A 25,584-nucleotide genomic window follows, 5' to 3' on the forward strand; every position below is an offset into this window, starting at 1 on the left:
TTGCTGATGTAATTAGCTAAGATAAGGTTATACTGGAGCGGGGTGAGTCCTTAACCCAATGTAACTGGTGTCCTTAAAACAAGAGGAGAGAAACAAGGTCCTACTGTAGAGCACGGGGAACTATATTCAATACCCTGCGACAAACCGTAATGGAGGGGACTTCCCTGGTGAGGCACTGGTTAAGAATCCACCTGCCAATGCAGGGGACACGGGTTCGATCCCTGGTCCAGGAAGATCCCACATGCTGCGGAGCAACTAAGCCCGTGCGCCACAACTACTGAAGCCCGCGCACCTAGAGCCCGTGCTCCGCAACAAGACAAGCCACCGCGATGAGAAGCCCGCGCACCGCAGCGAAGAGCAGCCCCCGCTCGCCGCAACTAGAGAAAGCCCGCGCGCAGCAACGAAGACCCAACGTGGCCAAAAATAAATTTTAAAAATAAATAAATAAAATAAAATAATTTTAAAAACCGTAATGGAAAAGAATATGAAAAAGAATATTATATATATGTATAACTGAATCACTATACTATACTTCAATAAAATTAAAAAAAAAAAAAAAAAGAAAAGAAAAGAGGAGAGAGACACAGAGAGGAGACCTGCAGGTGAAGACACGGAGGGCAGATGGCCAAGTGACTGAGGAGACAAAGACTAGAGCTGGATTACCACTCCCTACGGAGCGCCTGGGGCTACCAGGCGGTGGAGAGGGAAGGAGCTTCTTCTATTCTAGAGCCTCAGAGGAGCGTGACTCAGCCAGCACTTGATCTTTAACTGCCAGCCTCCAGAACCGTGTGAGGGAACACATTTCTGTTGTTTTAAGCCCCTCGGTTTGTGGTGCTTGGTCACGGCAGCTCCTGGAAACGAACACACCAGCCTACCAATCCCTGAAGTTCCGCCCGCCAGGACTCTTCTTCCTGGAAGACGTCCCATCCCCCCGCCCCGCCATCCCGCAGCCACGTGCAGCTCGCCAGCCCGAGGCCCCGACTTGGCTGTATCTCAGCCTGCAGGCCCGGCTTCTCTTCCCGCCCCTCCAAATCCCCGCCTAACCTTCAAAGCCTCCCATTGTCACAAAGTCTTCCCTTATTCCCCAGAAGGATGGCTCTTGACTCTGACCTCTGGAGCTCCTGAGCCTTCCTGGCAGCCTGAATGTAGACATTCATCTGACAGTATCCGGGCGCTTACTAAAGGGGTTTCCGTGGGGCGGCTGACGCCCGTCCCCTGCCCTCACATCCACGCACCCCAACGTGGGCCCATCGGAGCAGCACACCCCTCTCCTCAACGATCGGGCCCACGACCTGAGCAGGGCTATTCAGAATCCAAAACTGGCATTTTCTGAACCAGGCAGAGAGGAATAGCTTTTTCTCCCCACCTCGAATCTCAAGCTAAAATGATATAATCCCAGAAGGGCAAGGGCCTCACCTCTCCCCCTAACCAGGAGCCTGAAAGAACGGGTCAACTGGCTCAGAAGGCCAGATAGAAGACAGAGTCTCTCCAGAGTTTAGTTCATGAGCCAAAGCTGTGCCCCTTTTGTGCTTAGGCTGGTAGAGCTGCGCTTCTGTTGTTTACAACCAGAGACTCCTGGCTATCCCACTGTAGCTGAAACAGGATAGGGGCCTGGAACGCAACAGGTAACAGAACAAGGTCAGTCTCTGCCCTCAAGCTGCACATGGTTCAGAGTCAGAGGTGGGTAACCCCAGCGTGTGAGAGGCCTCTGAGGATCAAGCGCTCCTCAAAAAAGTTACGCGTAAGCTGAGACCTATAGATATATACAAAGTGTAAGTATCCAGTCTGTTCTCTATGTCTGTGAGTCTGTTTCTGTTTTGTTTTGTTTTTTTTGTTTTTTTTTTGCAGTACGCGGGCCTCCCTCTGTTGTGGCCTCTCCCGTTGCGGAGCACAGGCTCCGGACGCGCAGGCTCAGCGGCCACGGCTCACGGGCCCAGCCGCTCCGCGGCACGTGGGATCCTCCCAGACCGGGGCGCGAACCCGGTTCCCCTGCATCGGCAGGCGGACGCGCAACCACTGCGCCACCAGGGAAGCCCCCTGTTTCTGTTTTGTAGATAGGTTCATTTGGGCCATATTTTAGATTCCACAGATAAGTGACTGTAAATCATCTATACTTCAATAAAAAATAAATAAATACAGTATAAATATCCGTTAACTTTATGTATGTTTGTCTTAGGACACTAAAAATAGCTACCACTTATCACGTGGCTACCACCCTAATCATATTACATACATCATTTCAAATCATCAGAATTCCATTTTACAGATCAGGAAGGTAAAGCAGAGAATGGAGGCAGCTTTCCCAAGACCATGCAGCTGGCATGAACATACATCTTACCCTGTCCAATCCCTGTTCGTATCAAAGACCGCAGACCCCTACGCGTAGGAAATGACAGAGCTAGAACCTGAACCCAGGCCAGCCCGCCCCAAAGAGCATGTTCTTCCCAGGTCCCTTTCCACCTGGGAGAAGGCTGGCTGCAGCCGGGCTGGTCCACAGAAGGAACTACCTTAAAACTAGTCACTGGTCTTGGGCTGGGACAGTTCTGAGACTCACTCTTGCCGGTGCCAACCCTGACAGCCTGACTCACATCCACACAAACCACGCGAGCTCGTGGGGGACACCGGAATGCCTACTTCCCAGCTGACGTCCAAGCGCAGACAGAGGAACCAGAGCATCAGCAAGGTCAGTGTGTCTTCTTCCTGCACACGAAATCAGAATCCAAAGTTTGCCTTGGGGAGTGTGGAGTTAATGAACACAAAGGGAGCTCAAATGGGTCACAGAAGAAGTCTCTGTTTGCTAAGCTTAGGGGACTTCTGTTCCCTGTGGATTGACCTTTGCCAGTGGGTCTGGGATGCTCAAAGGCTGTGACCACCACTTCTTCTTGCCTGGTGCCACTGAATGAATGCTTGTGTCCTCCAAAAAATACATATGTGGACGCCCTTCTGCCCCGTATCATGGTATCTGGAGGTGGGGCCTTGGGGAGGTGATTCCCTTTATATGAAGTCCTGAGGGTGGAGCCCCCATGATGAGATTAGTGTCCTTATAAGAAAAGGAAGAGAGACCAGAGCTTTCTATCTGCCACGTGAGGATGGAGGGAGAAGATGGCCCTCTGCCAGCCAGGAAGAGGGCCTTCAGCAGAACCTGACCCAGCTGGCACCCTGATCTTGGACTTCCCAGCTTCCGGAACTGTGAGAAATAAATGTCTGTTGTTTAAGTCACCCAGACTGTTGTATTTGTTACAGCAGCCCAAGCCGACTGATACACCTGGGCAGTGCCAAAAATACCTTTCCTGGGTACCATCATGCTTGCCTGATTTTACCACCTGTGCTAAGCATGGTCTCTCCCTGAACACGTTTTAATGCCATCCTTTTGGAACAGCTATAGCATGTTTCTATGGCAAGATGTAACTCTGAGTTCCTCTCTAGACTGTAGGTTCTACGAGGATGGGGCTTCGAGGGGCAACTCCAGGCCCAAACAGAGTGCTCTGGTGGGCCGCCCCAGCAAAATCTGGTGAATGAACCAACAAAACTTGAAGAGAGAGGCCCCCGTCACTTGGTTGGAAAAAACACATTAGTCCATTTTCCACATAATCGCTTAAGCTGACGCTTCTAGGGCTCAGTTCCTTCCCCACTGTGTGTTAAAGTTCGTAGCTTAACTCTCAGGAACAATCTTATGTCCTTTGTTTCCAAGTCTTTAGAGAGCCCTGGCTGTACCTCCTTCTCCAAAATACCTACCGACACCCCACACAGCTCGATGCACTGACCTCCGTGTCACCCTCCCCGCTTCCCAGCCCCTGCCTGCATTGGGCAGGGACTAATTAATAAGCAATAAAATGGTCTTGCTCTTTGGAAAGCTTCCTTTGTTCTTCCCCAAATCTATCTGGGTAGGCTCAGACCAGTTCACCAACAGGGGTCCTAATTAAAGTCTGAAACGACATTGTAAAGCGAAGCTAGAAATACCGAACCAGACATTACAGCAGCCCGTGAACAGGAAAATCAACCCAAATTAAGACACAGCCAGACAGAAACCAAAGCAACTCTCCATTGCATCAATTACGCATATTAGAATTGGGGAACGTAAGTACAGGAAACGCCGCCCCGAAAGCCCCAGAGAGATATAACGTCGCGAAGTGAAGCGCGTCCAGCCTTCATTTAAAAGGAATTTAAAACAGAGGATGAGGCCTGCTGCGGCCACTCTCTAAATTGCTATGTGACTGGAATAAAAGCTGTCTGTGCTCCATTCATAATTTAAAGGCTTGGAGGTGGAAATGGGTTTTTAAAATCATCTGCTGAGGCCTTCGCGTGCAGAGGAACACAGGTGGGTAGTGAGACCTGGAAAAGGCTGGAGTAGGACTTAGATGGACCAGCTCAGCTCAGCCTCCATGTCGCCTTCCGTTAAATGGGGAGGATGTTAAGTGAGACCATTGAGACAACCAATAGGAAGGCCCTTTGAGACTGTAAGCAGGGACCTCCCTGGTGGTCCACTGGCTGGAACGCCACGCCTCCACTGCAGGGGGCCCGGGTTCGATTCCTGGTTGGGGAACTAGGGTCCCACAAGCTGCACGGCCAAAAAAACCAAAAAACAAACAAACAAAAAAAACACAAACAAAAACAACTGAAAGAAAATGTGGCAGCGAAGAGCCAACTTGGTGTGTTTTGCTGACTCATTCACTCATTTATCCATCCATCCATCCATCCATCCATCCATCCATCCATCCATCCATCCATCCTTCCATCCATCCATCCATCCATCCATCCATCCATCCATCCATCCATCCATCCATCCATCCATCCATCCATCCATCCATCCATCCATCCATCCATCCATCCATCCATCCATCCATCCATCCATCCATCCATCCATCCATCCATCCATCCATCCATCCATCCATCCATCCATCCATCCATCCATCCATCCATCCATCCATCCATCCATCCATCCATCCATCCATCCATCCATCCATCCATCCATCCATCCATCCATCCATCCATCCATCCATCCATCCTTCCATCCATCCATCCATCCATCCATCCATCCATCCATCCATCCATCCATCCATCCTTCCCCTCCTACTCTTGTTCTTTTCAATAAAAGGGTTCCTGCCGGCCGAGCTTGGTACAAGCCTTGGCAAGTCTCCTCTTTCCTTTCCACACTTTTGCAGTGGACATGTGCGCATTCACTCTCAAGGAGGGACACCAACAAGATACGTGACAACGAGACGGACGCACAGGCACCTCAGGGCCTCCTAGATGGGACACTGACACAACCCTGAGCTGGGCCCGCCCAGCCACCAGCAGGGGCCTCGCCTAGCGAGGGGAGCAGTCCATCCCAAATGCAGGCGATGAATTCAGCGCTCAGGGCCCCCCGAACGCTGGCGGGGGGGCCTGAAGGGCCTGACGGACACATAGGATGCCCTTCGCCAGCTGCTCAGTCCACAGGTCCAGCCTTGAAATGCCCTATCCCAGCCGTCCTCTCCCACTAGAGCGCCAGCCAGACCCCGCAGACTGAGGGTTGCTTGCCGTCTGGATGCATCCGCAGCGCCTAGGACAGTGCCTGCGGGGTGGAGTCCCTCCACGCATATTTGGTGAGTGAACGGGCACCTTTCAATTCGGGGGCTTTGCCCTTGCCTTTCCCTCCGCCTACAAAACTCTCTCGTCCCCCTCGGGCTAATCCCTGCTCATCCCTAAGGACTCAGCATTCAGGTCCTAACCAATAGGCTTTATGGAGTCCCTCCTGGCTTCCCTCTGGTGAAGTGGCCTTTCTTTCCTATGGTCCCACAGCACTATCTTTCCCATGCTTCTTGCTCCGAGCTTTATCGCCCAAAAGGTGAGAAGCCCAGCACGGACCTTTCTCACCTGCGCCTGTGACCGATGTATCCGTAATGTGCTAAGCCTGCCCCCCTGGGATGTCAATTCAGTTACGTCCAACTCAGCCTGGAAAAGCCCCAGGGGTGGGAGAGACGTCAGGAGCTCCTGCTCTTCCTTCTGAAGGATGGCTTTCCCGTCTTTTTATTTTGCCACCAGGCTGTAACCCTCTTAAGGGCAGGGCTGGCTGAGGTCTCCCTGGGCGACCCATGACCCGCCTTAGTAGAGATTTGCTGTGGAATGACTGCAGCGGGAAGCTTAAAGGCAGAACAAATGGCCGCCACCGGACAGGCCATTCTGCACCGACACTTGCGAAGCAGGCTGGCACCCAGCTCTCCCCGGCGAGTATCTCAGCTCCTCTTCTCGGAGACCGGCTGTCACCTAGATCATCACATTCCTGCACGTCCCCGTCTGCCTCACAAGGATAAAACCCACAGTCTCCACCTTGCCCCAGTGGATAGGTGGGCATCACGCGATTTTTCCGTCTCTTTGACCTACTTACCCAAGAACAAAGAGGCAAAACTGCCTGTCCCGTGATGCTGAGCATTTACAAGGGGAAGACAGGATGGGACGTCCCGGAGCAAACAGCTCAGAGGCAAAGATCACAGACAAGAGGATTTCTCCCTAATGAGGGTCCTGCACCCCAAACCTGAATTACTGTATGGGGCCAGGGGGTGGGGTGGACAAAGCTGTAACGGGATGACGTGGTGGGGGGAGGGTCTTTCTCTTGCTGATATAAGTCTCGTTCAGAAAGTTCTTCCTGCCCTTCCTCTCGGGGCGTCTACCAGACCTCACTCCCCTGCAGCTTCCAGCACCAGCCCGGCTCCTGCAAAATCCCAAAGGCGGCAGAACAGCTGAGAAAGTCCTGAGAGGTAACACAGTACATGAATTTCTGCAAAAAGTCAATTCTGAAAAAAGAAGTCACACCCGGCTTCTGACTGCATTGACAGCTCACTTCATTCCTCACCGGGGCCCTTTAGAGAAACCGCCTCAAGCGCCTGGAGCCTCTGACCTACCAGGGGTGAACGTGGATCTCTGATTCCAAGCTCAGCCACTGCCTAGAACTCTCAGTGCTGCAGGGACTTGCCTCAAAATTAAAATGAGGGCAGAGAAGGCGTGAAGCAGGGAGGAAGAGAGATCAAGGTACACAGTTAACAGATTACACATCAATTTACAGAAGGAAACGTATGTACAATATACTGTCACCTTCACCCCGATGTTCATTGCAGCACTATTTACAATAGCCAAGATATGGAAGCAATCTGAGTGTCCATCGACGGACGGATAAAGAAGAGGTGGTATATCCACACCGTGGAATATTACTCAGCCATAAAAAAGAATGAAATAACGCCACTTGCAGCAACACGGATGGACCTAGACAATATTATACTCAGTGAAGTAAGTCAGACAGAAAAAGGCAATTACTGTGTGATTTTACTTATATGTGGAATGTAGAAAAGAAAACACATGAACAAACATAACAAAATAGAAACGGAGTCACAGATACAGAGAACAAACAGGTTGTTGTCCAAGGGGAGAGGGGATGAGTGAAGTGGGTGAGGAAAATCAAGAGGGACAGACTTCCAGTTACAAAATAAATGAGCCACGGGGATGAAAAGTACAGTGTGAGAGGAATAATCATAACTATGTAACACCTTCGTGTGCTGACAGATGACAGACAGACTTATCACGATGATCATTGTGATATGCATAGCAGTAGCAAATCGCTGTGCGGTGCACCAGGAAATAACATAGCCTCGTCGGTGAATTACGAAAACAAGCAGGAACCCGTGGGGCACTCCTGGGCACAAAAAGCTTTTCTATGTCCCCCATTTCTTGTTTGTAGGAAATAGGCTTCATCCAGCCTCCTTGACCTTCCCTGAGTTCCAAAGGTCAGATTCAAACAGCTGTTAATCAGGGAAGGGAGGGGATGCAGAAGCAAGGGAGGGTCAGTCAAGAAAAAGTAGGGCAGCCTTGGGGCAGGTCCTGGTTCCCCCTCAAAGAATACACATAACAATATATCTTTTGAGCTCCTCTGTAGGAACTCCCCCACCCAGCCAACTTCAGGCTGAGCACCAGATCCCTGGAGCCCTGCCCTGTTCCCTCAACACCAACCAATCAGAAGAAAGCCACACACCCTGGAGCCCTCATCCCGAATTTTGCCTGTGAAAACTTCTCCCCCAGAACCATCAGGGAATTCGGGTTTTTTGAGCACGAGCCACCCGTTCTCCTTGCTTGGCCCTGCAACAAACCTTTTTCTGCTCCAAACTCTGACTTTTCAGTTGGTTTGGCCTCCCTGTGTTTCGGGCATATGAACTTTTTGGTTGGTTTGGCCTCGCTAGGCATTGGGCACACAAACTTGCATTCAGTAACAATTGTACTTCAAAAACAAACTCGGAAAGAAAGAGATCAGATTTGTGGTTACAGGGTGGAGGGAGTGTGTGCCAAAGATCGAATGACGGGGTCAAAAGGCACAAAATTCCAGTTACAAGATACATAAGTGCCAGGAATATAATGTACAACAGGATCAACATAATTAACGCTGCTGTGCATTATATATGTTATGTATTTTGAGAGAGTAAAATCCTGAGTTCTCGTCACAAAGAAAAAAATGTTTTTCTATTTTTTAACTGTTGCGTCTCTGTGAGATGCTGGATGTTCCCTGAACTTACCGCGGTCATTTCATGATGTGTGTAAAGTCAAATCGTTATGCTGTGTGTGCCTTAAACGTATACGGTGCTGCACCTCAATAATACTGGACGAAAAAAGGAAAATAAAATTAAAAAAGAAACGATACACTGCCAACTTCATTTCTGAGCCAGCCTGGCAGACAACTTAAGTGAGTGGACGGTATCTGGGCTTAGCTGGTGGGGTCACCGCTGTCTCACTGTCACTGGTCACCCTCCTCCCTCCAAGACACCTACGGCTCAGAACCGCTCAGGTCCTCAAACCCCAGTCTGGACAGCCTGAGTCACTGCCTGAACCCAGTCACCCAGCCAGGAGACTTATTCAAGTTACTTCTCAACCCCAGAATTTTCAAGAAATACGTTGCTTTTGCTCATCACAGGTGAAACTGAAACCAGGCAACTCACACCGGGGCTCGAACCCACGTTCTTTTAACTGAGATCACACACCTGGTCTCAGGACTTAGTGAAGCTCAGGTTCTGGATGTCTCATCGCAGAAAGAATTCAGCGAGAGACATGGTAATAGGTAAGAGGTGGATTTATTCAGAGAGACACACACTCCAAAGACAGAGTGTGGGCCATCTCAGAAGGCGAGAGCAGCCCCAGGGTAGGGGGTTGCCAGCTTTTATAGGGGTGGGTAATTTCATAGGCTAATGAGTGGGAGGAGGATTCCAGCTATTTGGGGGAAGGGGTGGGGATTTCCAGAAACTGGGCCACCGCCCACCTTTTGACCTTTACGGTCGGCCTTGGAGCTGTCATGGCGCCGTCACGGTGGGTGTGTCATTTAGCTTGCTGATGTGGTCCTGTGAGTGTACACTGAGGCTCAAGGTCTAGTGGAAAAAGTCGACTTGTCCACCATCTTGGACCCATGTGGTTCTAATCAGTTTATGTCGTGTCCTCGGACTATGTCATTCTTTCAAAGGTTTTGCCCTACTCCCTTCCCTCCTGTTTCAAAACTAGCACCAGCCTTTCCCTGGATGCTCTGCGGGCGAGACCCAAACTAGTGCTGCATTATCAAGCTCACCCACTGGGTTCTCGTAGAGCCTTAAACATTGTTCAGACCCCTTGAAATGCTGGCTCAGATGCCCATGAAAGGTATGTGTCCTTTTCTCTTTCTTAAAGTACCAGCAATTCACTCCTCTAACCCCTACTGTGACGCAAGTTTTCTAAGTGCTTGAAAAGTTTAGGTTTTAGTGGATTACGAAGTCCCTGGCATTTTCACTGAAATTCCAACATTTCGATTCTCTTCTGGTTATCATATCATTTTTAAACTCGCAAATGTTCAACAGCCCTGCCCAGCTCAGATTTGCGCAGGACACTGGCAGAACGGGAGCCCACAATGTCAAAGGCAAAGACACGTCGGCTGTTGAACCGACCGACAAGGGCAGGAGGCCTCGCTGCCCCGCAGTGCACACGTGGGCCACCTCTGGACACAGGGAGCCCCAAACGGCGAGGCCCTCTGAGAAAGAGATGCGGCAGCTTTCATGTTTTCCACAAATAAATTGGTTACCGTTCTCTGGGTGGGAATGTAAGTTGGTGCAGCCACTGTGGAAAACAGTATGGAGGTTCCTCAGAAAACTAAAAATAGAACTACCATATGATCCAGCAATCCCACTCCTGGGTATATATCCAGAGAAAACCATAATTCAAAAAGACACACGTACCCCAGTGTTCACTGCAGCACTGTTTACAATAGCCAGGACATGGAAGCAACCTAAACGTCCATCGACAGATGAATGGATAAAGAAGGGGTGGTACATGTATACGATGGAATATTACTCAGCCAAAAAAAAAGAACGACATAATGCCATTTGCAGCAACATGGATGCAACTAGAGATGATCATACTAAGTGAAGTAAGTCAGAAAGAGAAAGACAAATACCATATGATATCACTTATACATGGAACCTAAAATATGACACAAATGAACATATCTATGAAACAGAAACAGAATCAGGGACATAGAGAATAGGCTGGTGGTTGCCAAGGTGGGGGTGGGGGGAGGGATGGATTGGGAGTTTGGGATGATTAGATGCAAACTGGTACATATAGAACGGATAAACAACAAGGTCCTACTGTAGAGCACAGGGAACTATATTCAGTATCCTATGATAAGCCATAATGGAAAAGAATACAAAAAAGAATGTATGTATATGTATAAGTGAATCATTTTGCTGTACAGCAGAAATTAACACAACATTGTAAATCAACTACACTTCAATTAAAAAATAAATTAAAAAAAAAAAAAAACTCACCAAAATATACTTTTAAAATGGGGCCATTTGGGACTTCCCCAGTGGTCCGGTGGTTAAGAATCCGCCTTGCAATGCAGGGGAGGCGGGTTCGATCCCTGGTCGGGGAACTAAGATCCCACATGCCGCGGGGCTATGAAGCCCGTGCCACAACTACTGAGCCCGCCCGCCTCGACTATAGAGAAGCCCGAACGCCGCAATGAAAGATCCCGCGTGTCGCAACGAAGATCCCACGTGCCACAACTAAGACCCAACGCAGCCAAAAATTAAATAAATAAAAATTTTTTCTAAAAGAAAATAAAATGGGGGCATTTGATCACATGTAAACTAGACCTCATTAAAGTGGATCCCGAAAAATGCTGGTCAGGAAAAAAACTGCTTATCGTCATCAGAAATTGTTTAATGTGGTGAATCCTCAAGCTGGGTAACCTGCACCCGCGTGTCAGAGAGCTGACTGTAAGAGTAAAAACACTTCATTTCTCTCTGGGCGCCAGTCTCCCCCACGTGATAGGTGATGTGGACGCTCTTTGATCTGAGCTGCTGGAAATGAGTTCAAGGCCATGGGGCCTTAGGCCGCAACCCCTGTTTTATCTCCGTGGAACTGGAGTTTAGGAAGTCTGAAGAGGGACACCAAAATCAAGGCTCTGAAAACGTTGCTTCTTCTTTTTCCCCCGGCCGCACCATGCAGCTTGTGGGATATTAGTTCCCGGACCAGGGATTGACCCCGGGGCCCCAGCAGTGAGAGCACTGAGTCCTAACCACAGGACGGCCCAGGAAGTCCCGAATTTTGCTTTTCTTTCCCCAAGGATTCCTCTTCCTTGCAACCATGATGACATCATAATTATGTTGCGAATGGTGCCTCTTCTGACCACACAGTTGGCAACTTGCATGGGCCATAGTCAGATTGAAAAAAAACATGAATGGGGACCTGCCTGGTGGTCCAGTGGTTAGGACTCGGCGCTCTCACTGCCGGGACCCCTGGTTCAATCCCTGGTCGGGGAACTAAGATCCCACATGCCACGAGGCAGGAAGGAAGGAAGGGAAAAAGGAAGGAAGGAAGGAGGGGAGGAAGGGAGGAAGGAAGGAAAATGACTTGGGGACCTGGTGGAGGAATGAACAGAATCAAGCAGATTCCGAGAGGACAGCTGAGTCTCACGGCCCAGCCTGGGGAAGGATGAGGGTCCAGCACAGACGGAGGGAGGAGCTTCTGGAACAAAAGCTGAGCCAACATGCTTGACCCTCCAGCCAAGGGAGGGGGATGGGAGGAGAGCAGGGCAGCAGAGCCAAAGGTTCAGGGGAAACGTAAGAGCTCACACCTACCAGGGACCTGCTGCTGTCTTACATGACTTAACCCATTTCCTCCTCAAAATGACCCACGATGACGCCACTCCTGTCCCATCTTACAGACGGCCAGACTGAGGCCCGGCAAAGTTTAGTCATGAGCCTGGTGTCCCAGAGCTAGCAAGTGACAGAGTCAGGCAGCCTGGTTCCAAGTCCCGCTGCGGTTAACTCGCCTCTGCCTGTCCAGAAGCTTAGATCCAGAAGTCCGAACCCAGGCACACAGATATTGTTGAGCTAGGCTACCATGCTCCAGGCATTGTTTTAAGCGCTGGAGCCATGAACAAGATAGATTAGACGGTTCCTCTAGGGAGCTGACATTTCAGGATGAGAGACAGGCAACAAAGATCATGTCGGTGGTGATACGGGTCATGGAAACAAATCAGGAGGAAAAGTGAGAGACACGCCTGGTGAAGGGTTAGGGAGGTCAGAGAGGCCTCCTCCAGGATGTGACTCTGGAGCCGAGACTGACCGGCCACTCAGAGCCTGAGGGGAGAGCTTGCCAGGAAGAGGGGAGGAACAGCCAGTGCAAAGGCCCTGAGGCAGACGGAACCTGGGGAGGGGCTTGGAGACGAAGTCCGAGCCAGCACGGGGGAGATGGCAGGCATCTGCGGCCGTGGCAACCACACGTTCTCGGCCGGTGGAGCCTCCTGTCCAACGGCCGCATCGATGACTGACATCTCAACCACATCTCTCAGTTGCCTCTTCCACCTTCACGGCACAGAGGTCCTTTGTCAGCTCCAGAGGGAGGAGAACTATCGAGACTCTGATCTGCACCTCCTTCGACGGCCTCCTTCCCTCTTCGTGGCAAAGCCAGCCCAGGCCTTGAAGGACACTCTTGGCAAATTCACCTCTACTTCCCAGCCCTTAACGATAAGGCTCTAGAGTGAGCGCACGTTGATTCAGCCATCGCTAACTCTGGGCGAGTCACTACCTTGATCTCCTCATCTGTGAAAGAAGAGAAGCATCAGGTGGTAGCAGAAACTGACCGGGGCGATGCCCGGAGCCTGGTGCCTTGCAAGCACTGGTAAGGGTTAGTTACTGGCACAGCTGTTGGGTTGATTCGAGTACAGCTGTTGGCCCGGCGTGCACGGTCCACGTAGAGATTTACTGGCATTTGTCCCCGGACCCCGGACCTCCTTCCGTGAGTTATCGCTTAGACCTTTCCATAGGCAGAGTAGCAAATTCACACTGACAATTCAGATGGATATTGCTTTCTCATAACAATAACAAAAATAACCATAGCTAACATTTATCTGCGTCTATGGTGTGCCAGGCTCTCTGCTGATGCCTACATAGCTAATTCTTCATTTAACCCTCACAACATCCTATGAGGTGGGTGCTACCATTGCCCCCCCGCGGAAGATGAAAGCAAACCTCCGAGGGATGAGGTGGCCCATCCAGGGTCATACAGGTGGAAAGTATTAGAGCTGGGATTTGAACCCGAGCCACGTGGCACCAGAGCCTGCCCTCTTAAGCAGGATGCTTAATCTTCAAAGCAACAAGCATCTCACGAGTAGGTGCTGCGTTTCAGACTATGTTCGGAGCAGAGGCACAGATATATCTGTGCAGATATATATGCGCAGTATAATGGCTAATCACAGTATAATGGGTGTAGTACAAATTACATGTGTAGCAGTAATGTCTCTGGGTTGAATCGTGTCCCCCCCAGTTCAGGTCATTCCAGAACCTGTGAACGTGACCTTACTTGGAAATAGGGTCTTCTCAGACGTAATCAAGTTGAGATGAGGTCATGCTGGATTAAGATGGGCCTTAACGCCAACGACTGGTGTCCTTACAAGAAGAGGGAGGTTTAGACACACACGCGGGGAGGTACGTGAACTGCGGAGGTGGACGACCCAGGGGTGAGGCTGCAAACCAAGGGCTGCTGGCAGTCACCAGAAACCAGGAGAGACGCCTGGAGCGGACTCTCCTTCGGAGCCTCCGGAAGGACCAACCCCGCCCACGCCTGGATTTAGGACTTCCAGCCTCTGAACTCTGAGAGGATAAATATGACTAGTGGCCTATGTGAGGCCACTAATTTTTCTTATAAGTCTAGTTGATTGACTATGTTGTGCTAGTTTCAGGTGTACAGCAGTGATTCAGTTATACATATATACATTCTTTTTCATGTTCTTTTCCATCATGGTTTATCCCAGGAATACATGGAATACAGTCCCCTGTGCTCTACGGTGGGACCTTGTTGTTTCTCCATTCTCTATATAATAGTTTGCATCTGCTAATCCCAGCTCCAAATCCATCCCTCCCCCACCCCCCCTGCCCCTTGGCAACCACGAGTCTCTTCTCTACGTCTGTTTCTGTTTCATAGATAAGTTCATTTGTGTCATATTTTCGATCCCACATATAAGTGATAGCATATGGTATTTGTCGTTCTCTGTCTGACTTGCTCCACTCAGTGTGATCATCTCTAGGTGCATCCATGTTGCTGCAAATGGTGTTATTTCATTCTTTTTTTTTTCCCCACACGTGGGAACTAAGATCCCACGTGTGCAGCATGTGGCGTGTGGGATATCAGCTCCCCGACCAGGGACCGAACCCGCACCCCCTGCACTGTGGGAGCGCGGAATCTTAACCACTGGACCGCCAGGGAAGTCCCAACATTTCATTCTTTTCCACACAGGCCACCTAATCTGTAGTAATTTGTTGCGGCAGTCCTAGGAAACGAACGCACTAATAAAAGGGAGACAACAGAAAAGACAGTTTCTCAAGTCACCCTTAGCCCCTGTTTGGCAATAAGCGTTCTTTCTGAAAGTCACGGTTCCCCGCTGGCGGTGAGTAGGCAGGGGAAAGCCCGTGATGAGTCAATCCCTGGCCTCACAGGAAGCTTGCCTTCCTGTCAACAAAGCACAGAGTGAAAAGCCGTCAACCTTGGGCCAGAGGGCTGTCTGCCTGGCCACTGTCACAAGCCTCCGACGGAGAGACTATTTTCATCCAAGGGAGGAAAAAGTAGCAGAGCCCACCCCACTGTATTTGCCTCCGGTCCCCGAGATGCCCTCTCCGCTCAGGCTGAGCGCGTGCAGGTGCGGACAGCTCACAAGAAGGATCCCGAGGCTCACAAATCTCGGTTTAAAGAATGGGCCAGATACTTCCCCACAAACCCACTCGACACGAAAAGCAGAAGTTCTTAAGCACTTGGCAACCCAGTTCCCTTTGAGGATCTGTTAAATGCTCTGCATTAACTCTCAACCCTAGGGAGAGAAAAAATATCTGACAGAAAAAATATCTGACATGCAAAATTTGGGGTGACATTTCAAAGCACCCTGAACTCCTGAAGCCCATTTACTGACGAACAAATACTTCTGAATAGCCTACTAGGTGCCGGGCACCGTGCTAGGAATACAAGGGTGGAAGAAGAGACAAGGCATTTTTCTTCCTGAAGCCCAGAGCTAGAAGGGCAGTGTATAATTTCCTGTGGCTGCCATAACAAATTACCACAAACTGGGTGGCTTACAATGATAGAAATGTATTCTCTCACAATTCAGGAGGCGAGAAGTCTGAAGTCAAGATGGCAGCAGGGTTGGTTCCTTCTGGAGGCCCAGAGGGAGAGCCCGTTCCAGGCCTCTCTCCAGCTTCCGGTGGTGTCTTTGGCTTGTAGGCACATCGCCCCATCCTCTGCCCCCATCTTCACGTCACCTTCTCTGCTGCATGTCCCGCTGTGTCCCCTCCTCTTCTTACAAGGACACCGCTCGTTGGATTTAGGACCACTCTAAATCAAGTAGGATATCACAGAGGTCTCTAACTGATGACATTTGCAAGGACCCTAGTTCCAAATAAGGTCACGTTCTGAGGCTCTGCGTAGACATGAATTTGGGGGTGACGCTGTTGAACCCTACACAGGTGGTTAAGCGGTCACCATGGAGAGCAGCAAAGGGACGCCTGAGGCATCCAAGAAAGGGCTCCTGAGGACCTCACGTGGAATTAGGAACCAGACGGTGAGTAGAAACCAAAACAGGAGTGGTGGAAAGGGCATCAGGAAGAACTAATCACTATACGTATCAATGCAATAGATAACCGACGAGGACCTGCTGTACAGCACAGGGAACTCTGCTCGATATTCTGTGATCACCCGTGTAGGAAAAGAGTCTGAACAAAGAATGGGTATCTGCATAACTGAATCGCTTTGCTGCACGCCTGAAATTAACACCACATTGTAAAGCAACTATGCGCTAATATAGAAGAAAAATTAAATTTAAAAACAAAGAAGAAGAAGAACTAGTCACACAGGTGAGGCCCCGACAGAGGGAGGCAACAGCTGAAGAAGCCATCAGACAGGCGGGGCCGTGCAGAGGACCAGTGTAGAGGACCGGTGCGGAGGATGGGCTGGGCTTGTACGCTGCTCTTCAGAGTTGGGATTTCATTCTTAGGGTCACCAAATGCCTTTGAAGGATTGGAAGCAGAGAAGTGTTTCTAGAAAGTTCACCTTGGCTGAGGCGAGGAGGATGGACTGGAGAGGGTGAGACCGGACGCAGGGACACCAAGGGTCCCTATCTCAGGGGAAAGCTCCCAGCTTAAGGATGCAAGTGGCTGAAACTCTAGAGACACCCCATGTGTTGTCCTAACCAGCCGGTTGGGATAATTCCCACAGAGCCAACAGGAGGGGTTTAACGCAGGCAGGTGGGATCTGAGCGGGCCAGTCAGATCAACGTCAGCCCAAGAAGAAAACCAATCTAAAATATTCATAAAACTTCGGCCAGTTAAGATGTACACCTCCTCCCCTCTTGTGGTCCCTTAGCGTTTAGTGCACCTTAAATGGACCAGTAAGTCCTGTCTGCTCACAGGTAAGTAAGTCCTTTGGCCTTCATGCGCCCCACTGACTTTCAGTCACTCTTCAAGGGCACCTTCTCCCTTAAACCCCCAGGCTGGGGTCCACACCCTCCCCACAGACTCCAAAAATTCCTGATGCAGCCTCTCGGACTAGATTGTAATCTGTACTTTCCTTTCAACCTGTCTCCGCTACGAGAGCTTGAGGGCAAGGATTGTTATTTGTTCACCTTTGTGTTCCCAGCTCCTAATACACACACACACACACACACACACACACACACACACAAAATAAGCGTAATCGGAATTCCCTGGCGGTCCAGCAGTTAGGATCAGTGCTCTCATTGCCGGGGCCCCAGGTTCGATCCTTGACCAGGGAACTGAGATCCCAACAAGCCGTGCAGCATGGCCAAAAAAGAACAGTTATCGTATGGACAGATGGATGGATGGATGGATGGATGGACTCCTTCATGATGCTGTACTGGCTTCAAACCAAATTCATCAATCAATTAATTAAACCAACATGGACCCATCAATTGCTCTTTAAGTGCTTTATGCGGCCCCCTCCCCCCAAAAGAGTCAGGATAAAATATCCAAAGAGATGCTGGCTTGGCATCTCAGACTCACCTCATTCCTTCTGCAGCCATCTTATCAAGGTTGGCGGTGTCCTTCGTTTCTGCCCAGTTCGCTCCCAGGTCACCCCACCCCATGTCATCTGCCAAAATGATCACGAAATTCGGTTTCTGGTCTCTTTTCTCCCCACTGAAGCTAAAATCCACGAGTGGATAAAGACATCCCAGGAAACTCGCCCCCACCAGCAAAACCTTTAGGAAAGGCCAGGCCATGGCGGTCAGGGGAGGATTCCAGCTGTGTGGAGTGATGCAGTGGTGGAGTTTCCAGGAAGATGCTGGTGGTGACGGTGCTGGTGGTGACGCCGCAGGGACGGTGGGCGCCACAGAAACGGGGCCCCGTCTGGAACCCTAATTCACGAGAGTGGGGAAACTCACAACCCTGAACTTGACTTTCTCCAGCGCAGCCCCGTAAGGGGACGACGGGCCGTGTGCGGCAGTCAGGCCTCAGTGTCAACAACTGCTCTTTGGTCACTTAGGAAACGAGCCCTCTGTGCTCAGAGACGTGAGAGCCAGAGCACAAGCCTCGCATCGATTCGGGGCTCCGGCCGGTGAGTGCGGGATAAATGTTCACATCTGCAGAACACCAGGGCGGTCTAGAAGCCACAGTCAGTCCCAGTCGACTTTCTGACTTCCAGATGGTTGAAGGCTTCATGTGTCTGGAAGGTTTCCTGAAAGAACAGAAATTGACGAGAAAACAGAGTTAAAACTGCCGCTGCAGCTGTGTCTTACTCAGTAGCTTAGGAAATAATCACTTTTCCATGCCGACAGATGTTTTCCTTCTTATTCGACTACTGAACGGGTTCATCACTTTCTCCACCTGCGAAACAGTGATGCTAATATTTGCAATAGACCCATAATGACAGGGTTGGAAGCAACAGTAGAGATGCTCTCTCACAACCCGCTCACCGTACAGAGGAGGATACACTGAGGCCCCGTGCTCCGGACGGAGGGGCAAAGACCAGCACCGCGCTCTGTGAAATTCCAGGGCTCCCCAACTCCTACCTTACCGTGCTTCTCTGATTCACAAGAAATTCCCAAACTAAGTGCGACCTTGTCAAAACCCACAAGGGTTCGAGAAGAAAGGGTGAGGCCCTTATTACCTTATTACCAAGACATGATTCTATCTAACAGTCATGCTGTAAACTAGCATTTCTATATAAAATTCTTTCTTTTTTCCCTTTTTGGCCGCACCTTAGTTCCCTGGCCAGGGATTGCACCTGGGCCCTCGGCAGTGACAGTGCTGAGTCCTAACCACTGGACCGCCAGGGAAGTCCCTCTATATAAAATTCTCGATAGAAATTAATTGGGAAGAAAAGGAAAGGAAAAAAAATCAGTTAATGGTAGAATCTAGGTGGACAGTCTAGCGAGCTCGCTGTAGAACTCTTTCCATTTTGCTGCATGTTTGAAATGTTTCATAATAAAACGTTAGGAAAAAATGTCCAAAAAATGTTTAACAGAAATGTGTCCCTTTATATCTTGACAATGTAATTTTTAATAAGAAAATCTCAAGACATGCTCAACCGGTGCTTCTCACATTTAGATGTACATACAAATCAGCTGGAGACTTTATTAAAATGTAGATTCAGTAGGTGAGGCTGGGACCTGAGGTCTGTATTGCTAACGTAGCCTTTAGATTACATCTTGAGTAGCAAGATGCTTAGGAAAAAATATCCAGATTCTGGTCCGAGAAGAAAACTAACTTAACTGGAGGTGATTAACCTAACTGATACTTAACCTAACTAGAGACCTAACTAGAGATGATTCAGCTTCAGTGGAAAAACACAAAACAGTAAATCAGGGTGAGTTCTGAAAGACAGAAATGGAATGTTATGCTTTCAACTGCAGCTTGCAGATGGAAACACAGAATAAATAAAACCATATTACTCCTAGTTCACCTAATAGCCCTAAGTTGACTAGGTTAGTAAGGAGACATAGACTTGAAATTCTGGATCAGATTTTAAAAACCTCCGTGGAACACCCAGCCCATTCACGGAGAACCAAGTTATAATATATAAAGACGCGGGACTTCCCTGGTGGTGCAGTGGTTAAGACTCCGCACTCCCAATGCAGGGGGGGCCCGGGCTCAATCCTCAGTCAGGGCTCTAGATCCCGCATGCACGCTGCAACTAAGAGTTCGCATGCCACAACTAAGGAGCCCGCCAGCCGCAACTAAGGAGCCCGCCTGCCGCAACTAAGACCCAGCACAACCAAAGAAATAAATAAATGAACAGTCGCATTCTTCAAAAAATAACAGTAATACTAATAAATAAAGGTGCTAGTAGGGCTGGGGTTATGACAGATGCCATTTCCAGTTGTGTATCCCTGCCCTTGAGGAAGGAATGCACAGCCGACCAAGCCGGCCAGCCGACCCAGGTGGATGGGAGTGGCTGGAGGTGTGTAAGCTCTGGAAGATCCAGATACACTCAGAAGGATAGGCAGCTATGATGCACTGAATCAAAATAAAAGGGATTCTGAGTCAACAGCCACGGTCATCTGGAGGGCAAAGAATCAATTGTTCAGCAGGGCAAATTCTTCTGTTGTCCAAAAGGAAAGTTATTATTTCAAACTCAATTAGATTCAACCGGTATTTGTTGATCTTGAGGCCCCAAAGACTTCTCCCTTTCTAGAAGAAAGAGGCTCTGCACAAGCAGGGTGCCTAACAAACACTTGTTGACCTGCCTTATTCTACTGGCTTCTGACCATGAGCAACAGTTGCAGGAAGCTTTTCTTCCTAAAGCTACTTAGGCTTGGAACACTAGAGCGGCCTCATTCTTCACCCATAATCCGTTTCAGAACGACCCAACACAAAACGCCCCGGGGCTGGGGGTGGGGGAGAAAAAAAAACCACTTAAGAAGGAAGTTAAAATTAAGGTGGGAACATAAGTAAACAGATTGTTTTTCTTAAGAATTCTGTGGATAAAACATTCCTCTGAGGTTTTCAAAGAGAATCATTAATACTTAAAATTTTTATGGCATGGAAATAAGCTAATTTAGCCAGTACACCATTGCCCTAGCCTTCACGCCCACACCTCCAGGGAGACATTTAATCCTTTCCCCACTTATTGTTTTTAACTAAAGGGAAAAAGCAAGTCAGACGTTCAAAGAATGGACTTCAAGCCACGGACCTGGATTAAGATCCAAGCTGACATTATGGAAAACAGTATGGAGGTTCCTCAGATTAAAAATAGACCAACCATATGATCCAGCAATCCCACTTCTGGGTATATATCCAAAGGAAATGAAATTAATATCTTGAAGAGCTACTGGCACCCGCATGTTTATTGTAGCATTATTCACAATAGCCCAAGTATCCAGTAATGGGTGAATAGGTAAAGAGAATGTGCTGTGTGCATTGTATGTGCACACATAATGGAATTATTGGGCCTTAAAAAAGAAGGAAATTCTTCTCCATTCATAACAACTTGGATGAACCTGGCGGATACTATGTGAGGTGAAACAAGCCAAGCACAGAAAGACAAATACCACACAATCTCACTTACATGTGGAATCTAAAAAAGTAGAGCTCACAAAAGCAGAGAGGAGGACGATGGTTGCCAGGGGCTGGGGGGTGGGGGAGATGGAAGGGAGTTTGTCAAAGTACAAACAACCAGTTACGTAGAATCAATCGCTTCTGGGACTTCCCTAGCGGTCCAGTGGCTAAGACTCCGCTTCCAATGCAAGGGGCCCAGGTTCGACCCCTGGGTCGGGGAACTAGATCCCACATGCCTGCCACAGCTAAGAGTTCGCATGCCACAACTAAAGATCCCGCATGCCGCAACGAATATCTCACACGGGGCAACAAAGATCCCACATGCCGCAACTAAGACCCGACACAGCCAAATAAATAAATAAATATTTTTTAAAAAAAGAATCAGTCGCTTCTGGGGATCTAATGTATAGCACGGTGACTGGATCTAATGCACAGCATGGTGACTAGAGTTCGTAAAACTGTATTACATAGTTGAAATTTTGCAAAGAAAGTAGATCTTCAATGTTTCCACCACCAACAAAATTTATAAGGTAACTACGTAAGGTGACGGATGTGTTAAATTAGCTTTATTGCGGTCATCATTTTATAATGTATATGTATATCAAAACATCACGTCGTATATAATTTATATTTGTCGATCCTACTTCAATAAAGCTGGGTCGTTGTGCTTTTTTTTTTTTTTTTTAAAGATCCAAGATCTTTTTAAAAGATCTTTTTTTAAAGACTATCGGCTCAGTGTCTTATCTGAGGTTACTTTCCCAAACTTTCTTTACACATCACACTCCCCATCTCAGAAGGGAGAGTGGGGGACTTCCCTGGGGGGTCCAGGGGTTAAGAATCTGCCTTCCAATGCAGGGGACACGGGTTCAATCCCTGGCCGGGGAACTAAGATCCCACATGCCGCGGGGCAACTAGGCCCATGCGCCACAACCAGAGAGCCCGCGCGCTGCAACTAAGGCCCGACGCAGCCAAATAAACAAAAGAAGGGAGAGTGGACACAGGCAAGGAGCACCCCTGGGGGCTTAGGAAGAAGGGGAAGCATTTGACAAATAAAGCCTTCACCCCTCCTTCCACCGGCCTGGAAGGTAATCAACCACCTTACTCAACAAACACCCCCAAGGAAGGTCCATCTGAGCTGACTGGGATAGATTTTGCTGAGCACAAGCGCCAACCCTGCCCGCGTCCTCAGGAACTCTGGTTGCCAGTCAGCTTTGAGATGGTCTGTGCTCTTTTCCACGAGCCCGCTGTAAAGCAAGGCCGCCGGGCCGGCTAACGTCTGGCCTCCCTTTGGGTCCCGGGCTTGCTGATGGGGAAGGGTACTCATCACGGAAACGACTCACAGGCGGGCTGTGGGCCAGAAGGGCTGAGCCCTGGGAAGGAGGAGCTGCCCTGCAGAGGGGCTCTGCAGGCTGCACACCCGGGCCGGCTGCCCGTCACCTGACCCTGGCTCCCCGTGGGCCCCCCGCGGCCAAGCAGCCCGCAAGAGCGCCTTGCAAACAGCTGAAGCAACAAGACAGTCGGGCAGACCTTTCTGGCAGAGGGCTCTGTTGGTTTTCCAAAGACCAAGCTTCGGATGAGCTGAGGCCAAGAAAGACAAAGGCGCAGAGGGAGTGTGATCTCTGGTTGCAGAGTTCTGTGCTTTCACCCGACCAGTCGGACCACGGTCACCGGGGGCGCTGGCTGCAGCCCGGAGTCACGCGGGGGTCCCGGGGCACCAGCTGCCCACGTCTGTCGGAAACGATCCGCCCCCCTCCGACCCCGTGCCTTCGGTCATCCATCCAGCGAACGGGGACCGAGGCACAGGTCTCGATCTGGGCGCTGTGCGCTCAGCAGTGAATGGCACGCAGAACCCACGGCCCTCCTGCCGCTTACCTGCTGGGGGGAGGAGGGGAAGACGTGGACCCAGGGAACGCATCAGGGAGAAATCACCACAGGAAGGGGATTGGGGAGAGCGAGCCAGCGAGCAGGCGCGCGTTAAAGAAGAAGGGCAGGGACCACCTCACCGAGAAGGTGATCTTTCTAGGTGCATCCAGGAGAGAAGGGGAGGAAGCTCTGCAGCTCTGGGAGGTTCAGTCGGGAAGGGATGCCGCGGGCAGAGAACCCGGCAGGGCGCAGGGCTGGGGCACGTGAGGGCGGCCGAGAAGCCGCAGGAGAAGCCCTGGAGTGAGGAAGGGCGAGGAATGGCTGGAATCCTCCCGGGCCAGAGGGTCTGAGCAAGAGCAGCAAAGCTCTGACTTTCAACGTAACAGAATCCCTCTGGCTGCTCCGCTGAGAGATTAGGAGTCCAGCGTCGCGGTCCGGGGGAGCCCAGGGGGGCCCAGGGGGGCCCAGGGGGGCCCAGGGGGGCCCAGGGGAGAGACGGTGCTGGAGTGAGGCAAGCCGAGCGCCCAGGGCGCAAAACTCAAGGAGGTGGCGCCGCAGCTCGGGTGCCCTGACCGTAAGCGCAGCCCTGACGGTGAGAGCCTCCTTAAATTTAGCCTCGCCCTCATCCAAGCCCAAGGGCAGAGGAAAATCCAGTTTACCTTGGTGGCCAATATCAGATGGTCATTTAACATCTATGTGTAATAAACATCCTCAAGGCCCCTTCCCTTTGCCTCTAGACCCCAACATGTCAGTCTGGGGCTGGCCCAACTCGGAAAGATTTCTTAGAGCCGCAGTCTTACCTCAACAGAGGATGGAAAGGAAATCTTTTTTCCGTCATCTTTTTTTCTTTTCATTTTATTGAGATATCTTTGACGTACAGCACTGTGTAAGTCTAACGCACGCAGCATAACGACTTGACATACATATATTGTGAAATGACGACCACGGTAAATCTAGTTACCATCCATCATCTCATACAGATACAAGAAAATGAGAGACAGAGAGAGAGAGAGACAGAGAAGAAAAACGAAGGTTTTTTTTCCTGTAGTGAGAACTTTGAGAATCGACTCTCCTAACAACTTGCAGACATTCCACACGGCAGGTTCGCTACCGTCATCCTGTTGTACGTTACATCCCCCGACTCATTTATCTTCTAACTGGAGCAAAAGAAATCTTTGGATACCTCCATCCAAACTGGAGGAGCAATTCCACTTAGATAATTTAAAAAAAATTTTTAAGCTTGAAGACCTATAGCCACACCCTGTTGGGAATATCCACCTCTGTGACCCCAGGGATGCCAGGAAACTCACCCACAGGAACAGGTGACATCCTGCCTGGCTTTAGGCTGGAGCCACTTGTTGGGACTGTCCCAGAAGGAAGCCATGCGGCAGGAGGCAACTTGGGAGAGCAGAGGTGACATCACACCACGCATCTAAAACTCAGTAGCCCTGCAGAAATTATATCTGGGTCCTTGAACACAGGTCAGAAAAACAGAGAGTAGATGGGCCTCTGAATAACATCCTTCCTATAAAACTCCATCCTCCACTTGAGAAGAAAAATCATGAGAGGTGGGATCCAATGAAAAGGGCTTAGAGTCAATTACCTGAAATCCACTCCCTTAAAGCCTGTTTGCCAAATGTTTAAGGACTTTTTACAAAGCGCTGTTTATTATTACTTATTAAACTTTTTGTTATGAAAGTTGTCAAAATACAGAAGTTGAGAAACTCACACATACCTACCCAACATCTAGATTCAACAATTATCAACACAGGGCCAGTCTGGTTTTACCCGTCTCCCCTCCTACTTGTCTTTCCCTCATCCTCCACTTGTACTGGATTATTTGGAAAGAGATCTCAGATATCACGCAACTTCATCAACAAACATTTCTATGCGGCTCTCTAAATTATAAGAAGTATTTTAAAATATAATCACAGGGACTTCCCTGGCGGTCCAGTGGGTAAGACTTCGCCTTCCCATGCAGGGGGTGCAGGTTCGATCCCTGGTCAGGGAGCTAAGATCCCATATGCCTCGTGACCAAAAATCCAAGACATAAAGCAGAAGCAATATTGTAACAAATTCAATAAAGGCTTTAAAAAAATTCAAAAATTAAAAAATAAAAAGTATAATTGCAATTCTAGTAAAGCCCCCTTTTTTAAAACAAACAATCATTTGTTAGTATCAACAAAAATCCGATTTGGGCTTCTCTGGTGGCACAGTGGTTTAAGAATCTGCCTGTCAATGCAGGGGACACGAGTTCGAGCCCTGGTCCGGGAAGATCCCACATGCCGCGGAGCAACTAAGCCCGTGCGCCACAACTACTGAGCCTGCGCTCTAGAGCCTGCGAGCCACAACTACTGAAGCCCGCGTGTCTAGAGCCCGTGCTCCGCAACAAGAGAAGCCACCACAATGAGAAGCCCGCGCACCACAATGAAGAGTAGCCCCTGCTCACCACAACTAGAGAAAGCCCGCGCGCAGCAACAAAGACCCAACGCAGCCAAAAATAAATAAATAAATAAATCTGTAAAAAAAGAAAAAGAAGACTGATCGGGGTTCGTGTGTCAAAGCTTCATTTTTTCCTGCATCATTTCTGCATGAGAAGAGGGAAAACTTTCTCTTAAATGCTACCTACTGTCTTTTCTGTTTTTGCAGATTTATCCTTTCCCCAGATCTGTTGCAC

The 25,584-nt window shown here is 49.5% G+C and overlaps 1 protein-coding gene and 1 non-coding gene across 5 annotated transcripts in view; both read right to left on the bottom strand.

The window, feature by feature from the left end:
- The window catches only part of ARSG (arylsulfatase G), a 121,469-nt gene that overhangs the window by 52,653 nt on the left and 43,232 nt on the right, over nucleotides 1-25,584 (bottom strand). For all 4 annotated transcript variants that reach the window (XM_055089934.1, XM_024130317.3, XM_055089935.1 and 1 more), the window contains exon 2: nucleotides 17,550-18,222. In XM_055089934.1, coding sequence (XP_054945909.1) covers nucleotides 17,550-17,767 — 218 coding nt within the window. In that variant the 5' untranslated portion in view covers nucleotides 17,768-18,222. The remainder of the gene's footprint in view (nucleotides 1-17,549; nucleotides 18,223-25,584) is intronic.
- Nucleotides 18,751-18,823, bottom strand: TRNAD-GUC (transfer RNA aspartic acid (anticodon GUC)). The gene has a single exon. It is a non-coding gene; the product is annotated as a tRNA-Asp (tRNA).

Source organism: Physeter macrocephalus, chromosome 14 (assembly GCF_002837175.3).
Source record: "Physeter macrocephalus isolate SW-GA chromosome 14, ASM283717v5, whole genome shotgun sequence".
NCBI classification, from domain to species: Eukaryota; Metazoa; Chordata; class Mammalia; order Artiodactyla; family Physeteridae; genus Physeter; species Physeter macrocephalus.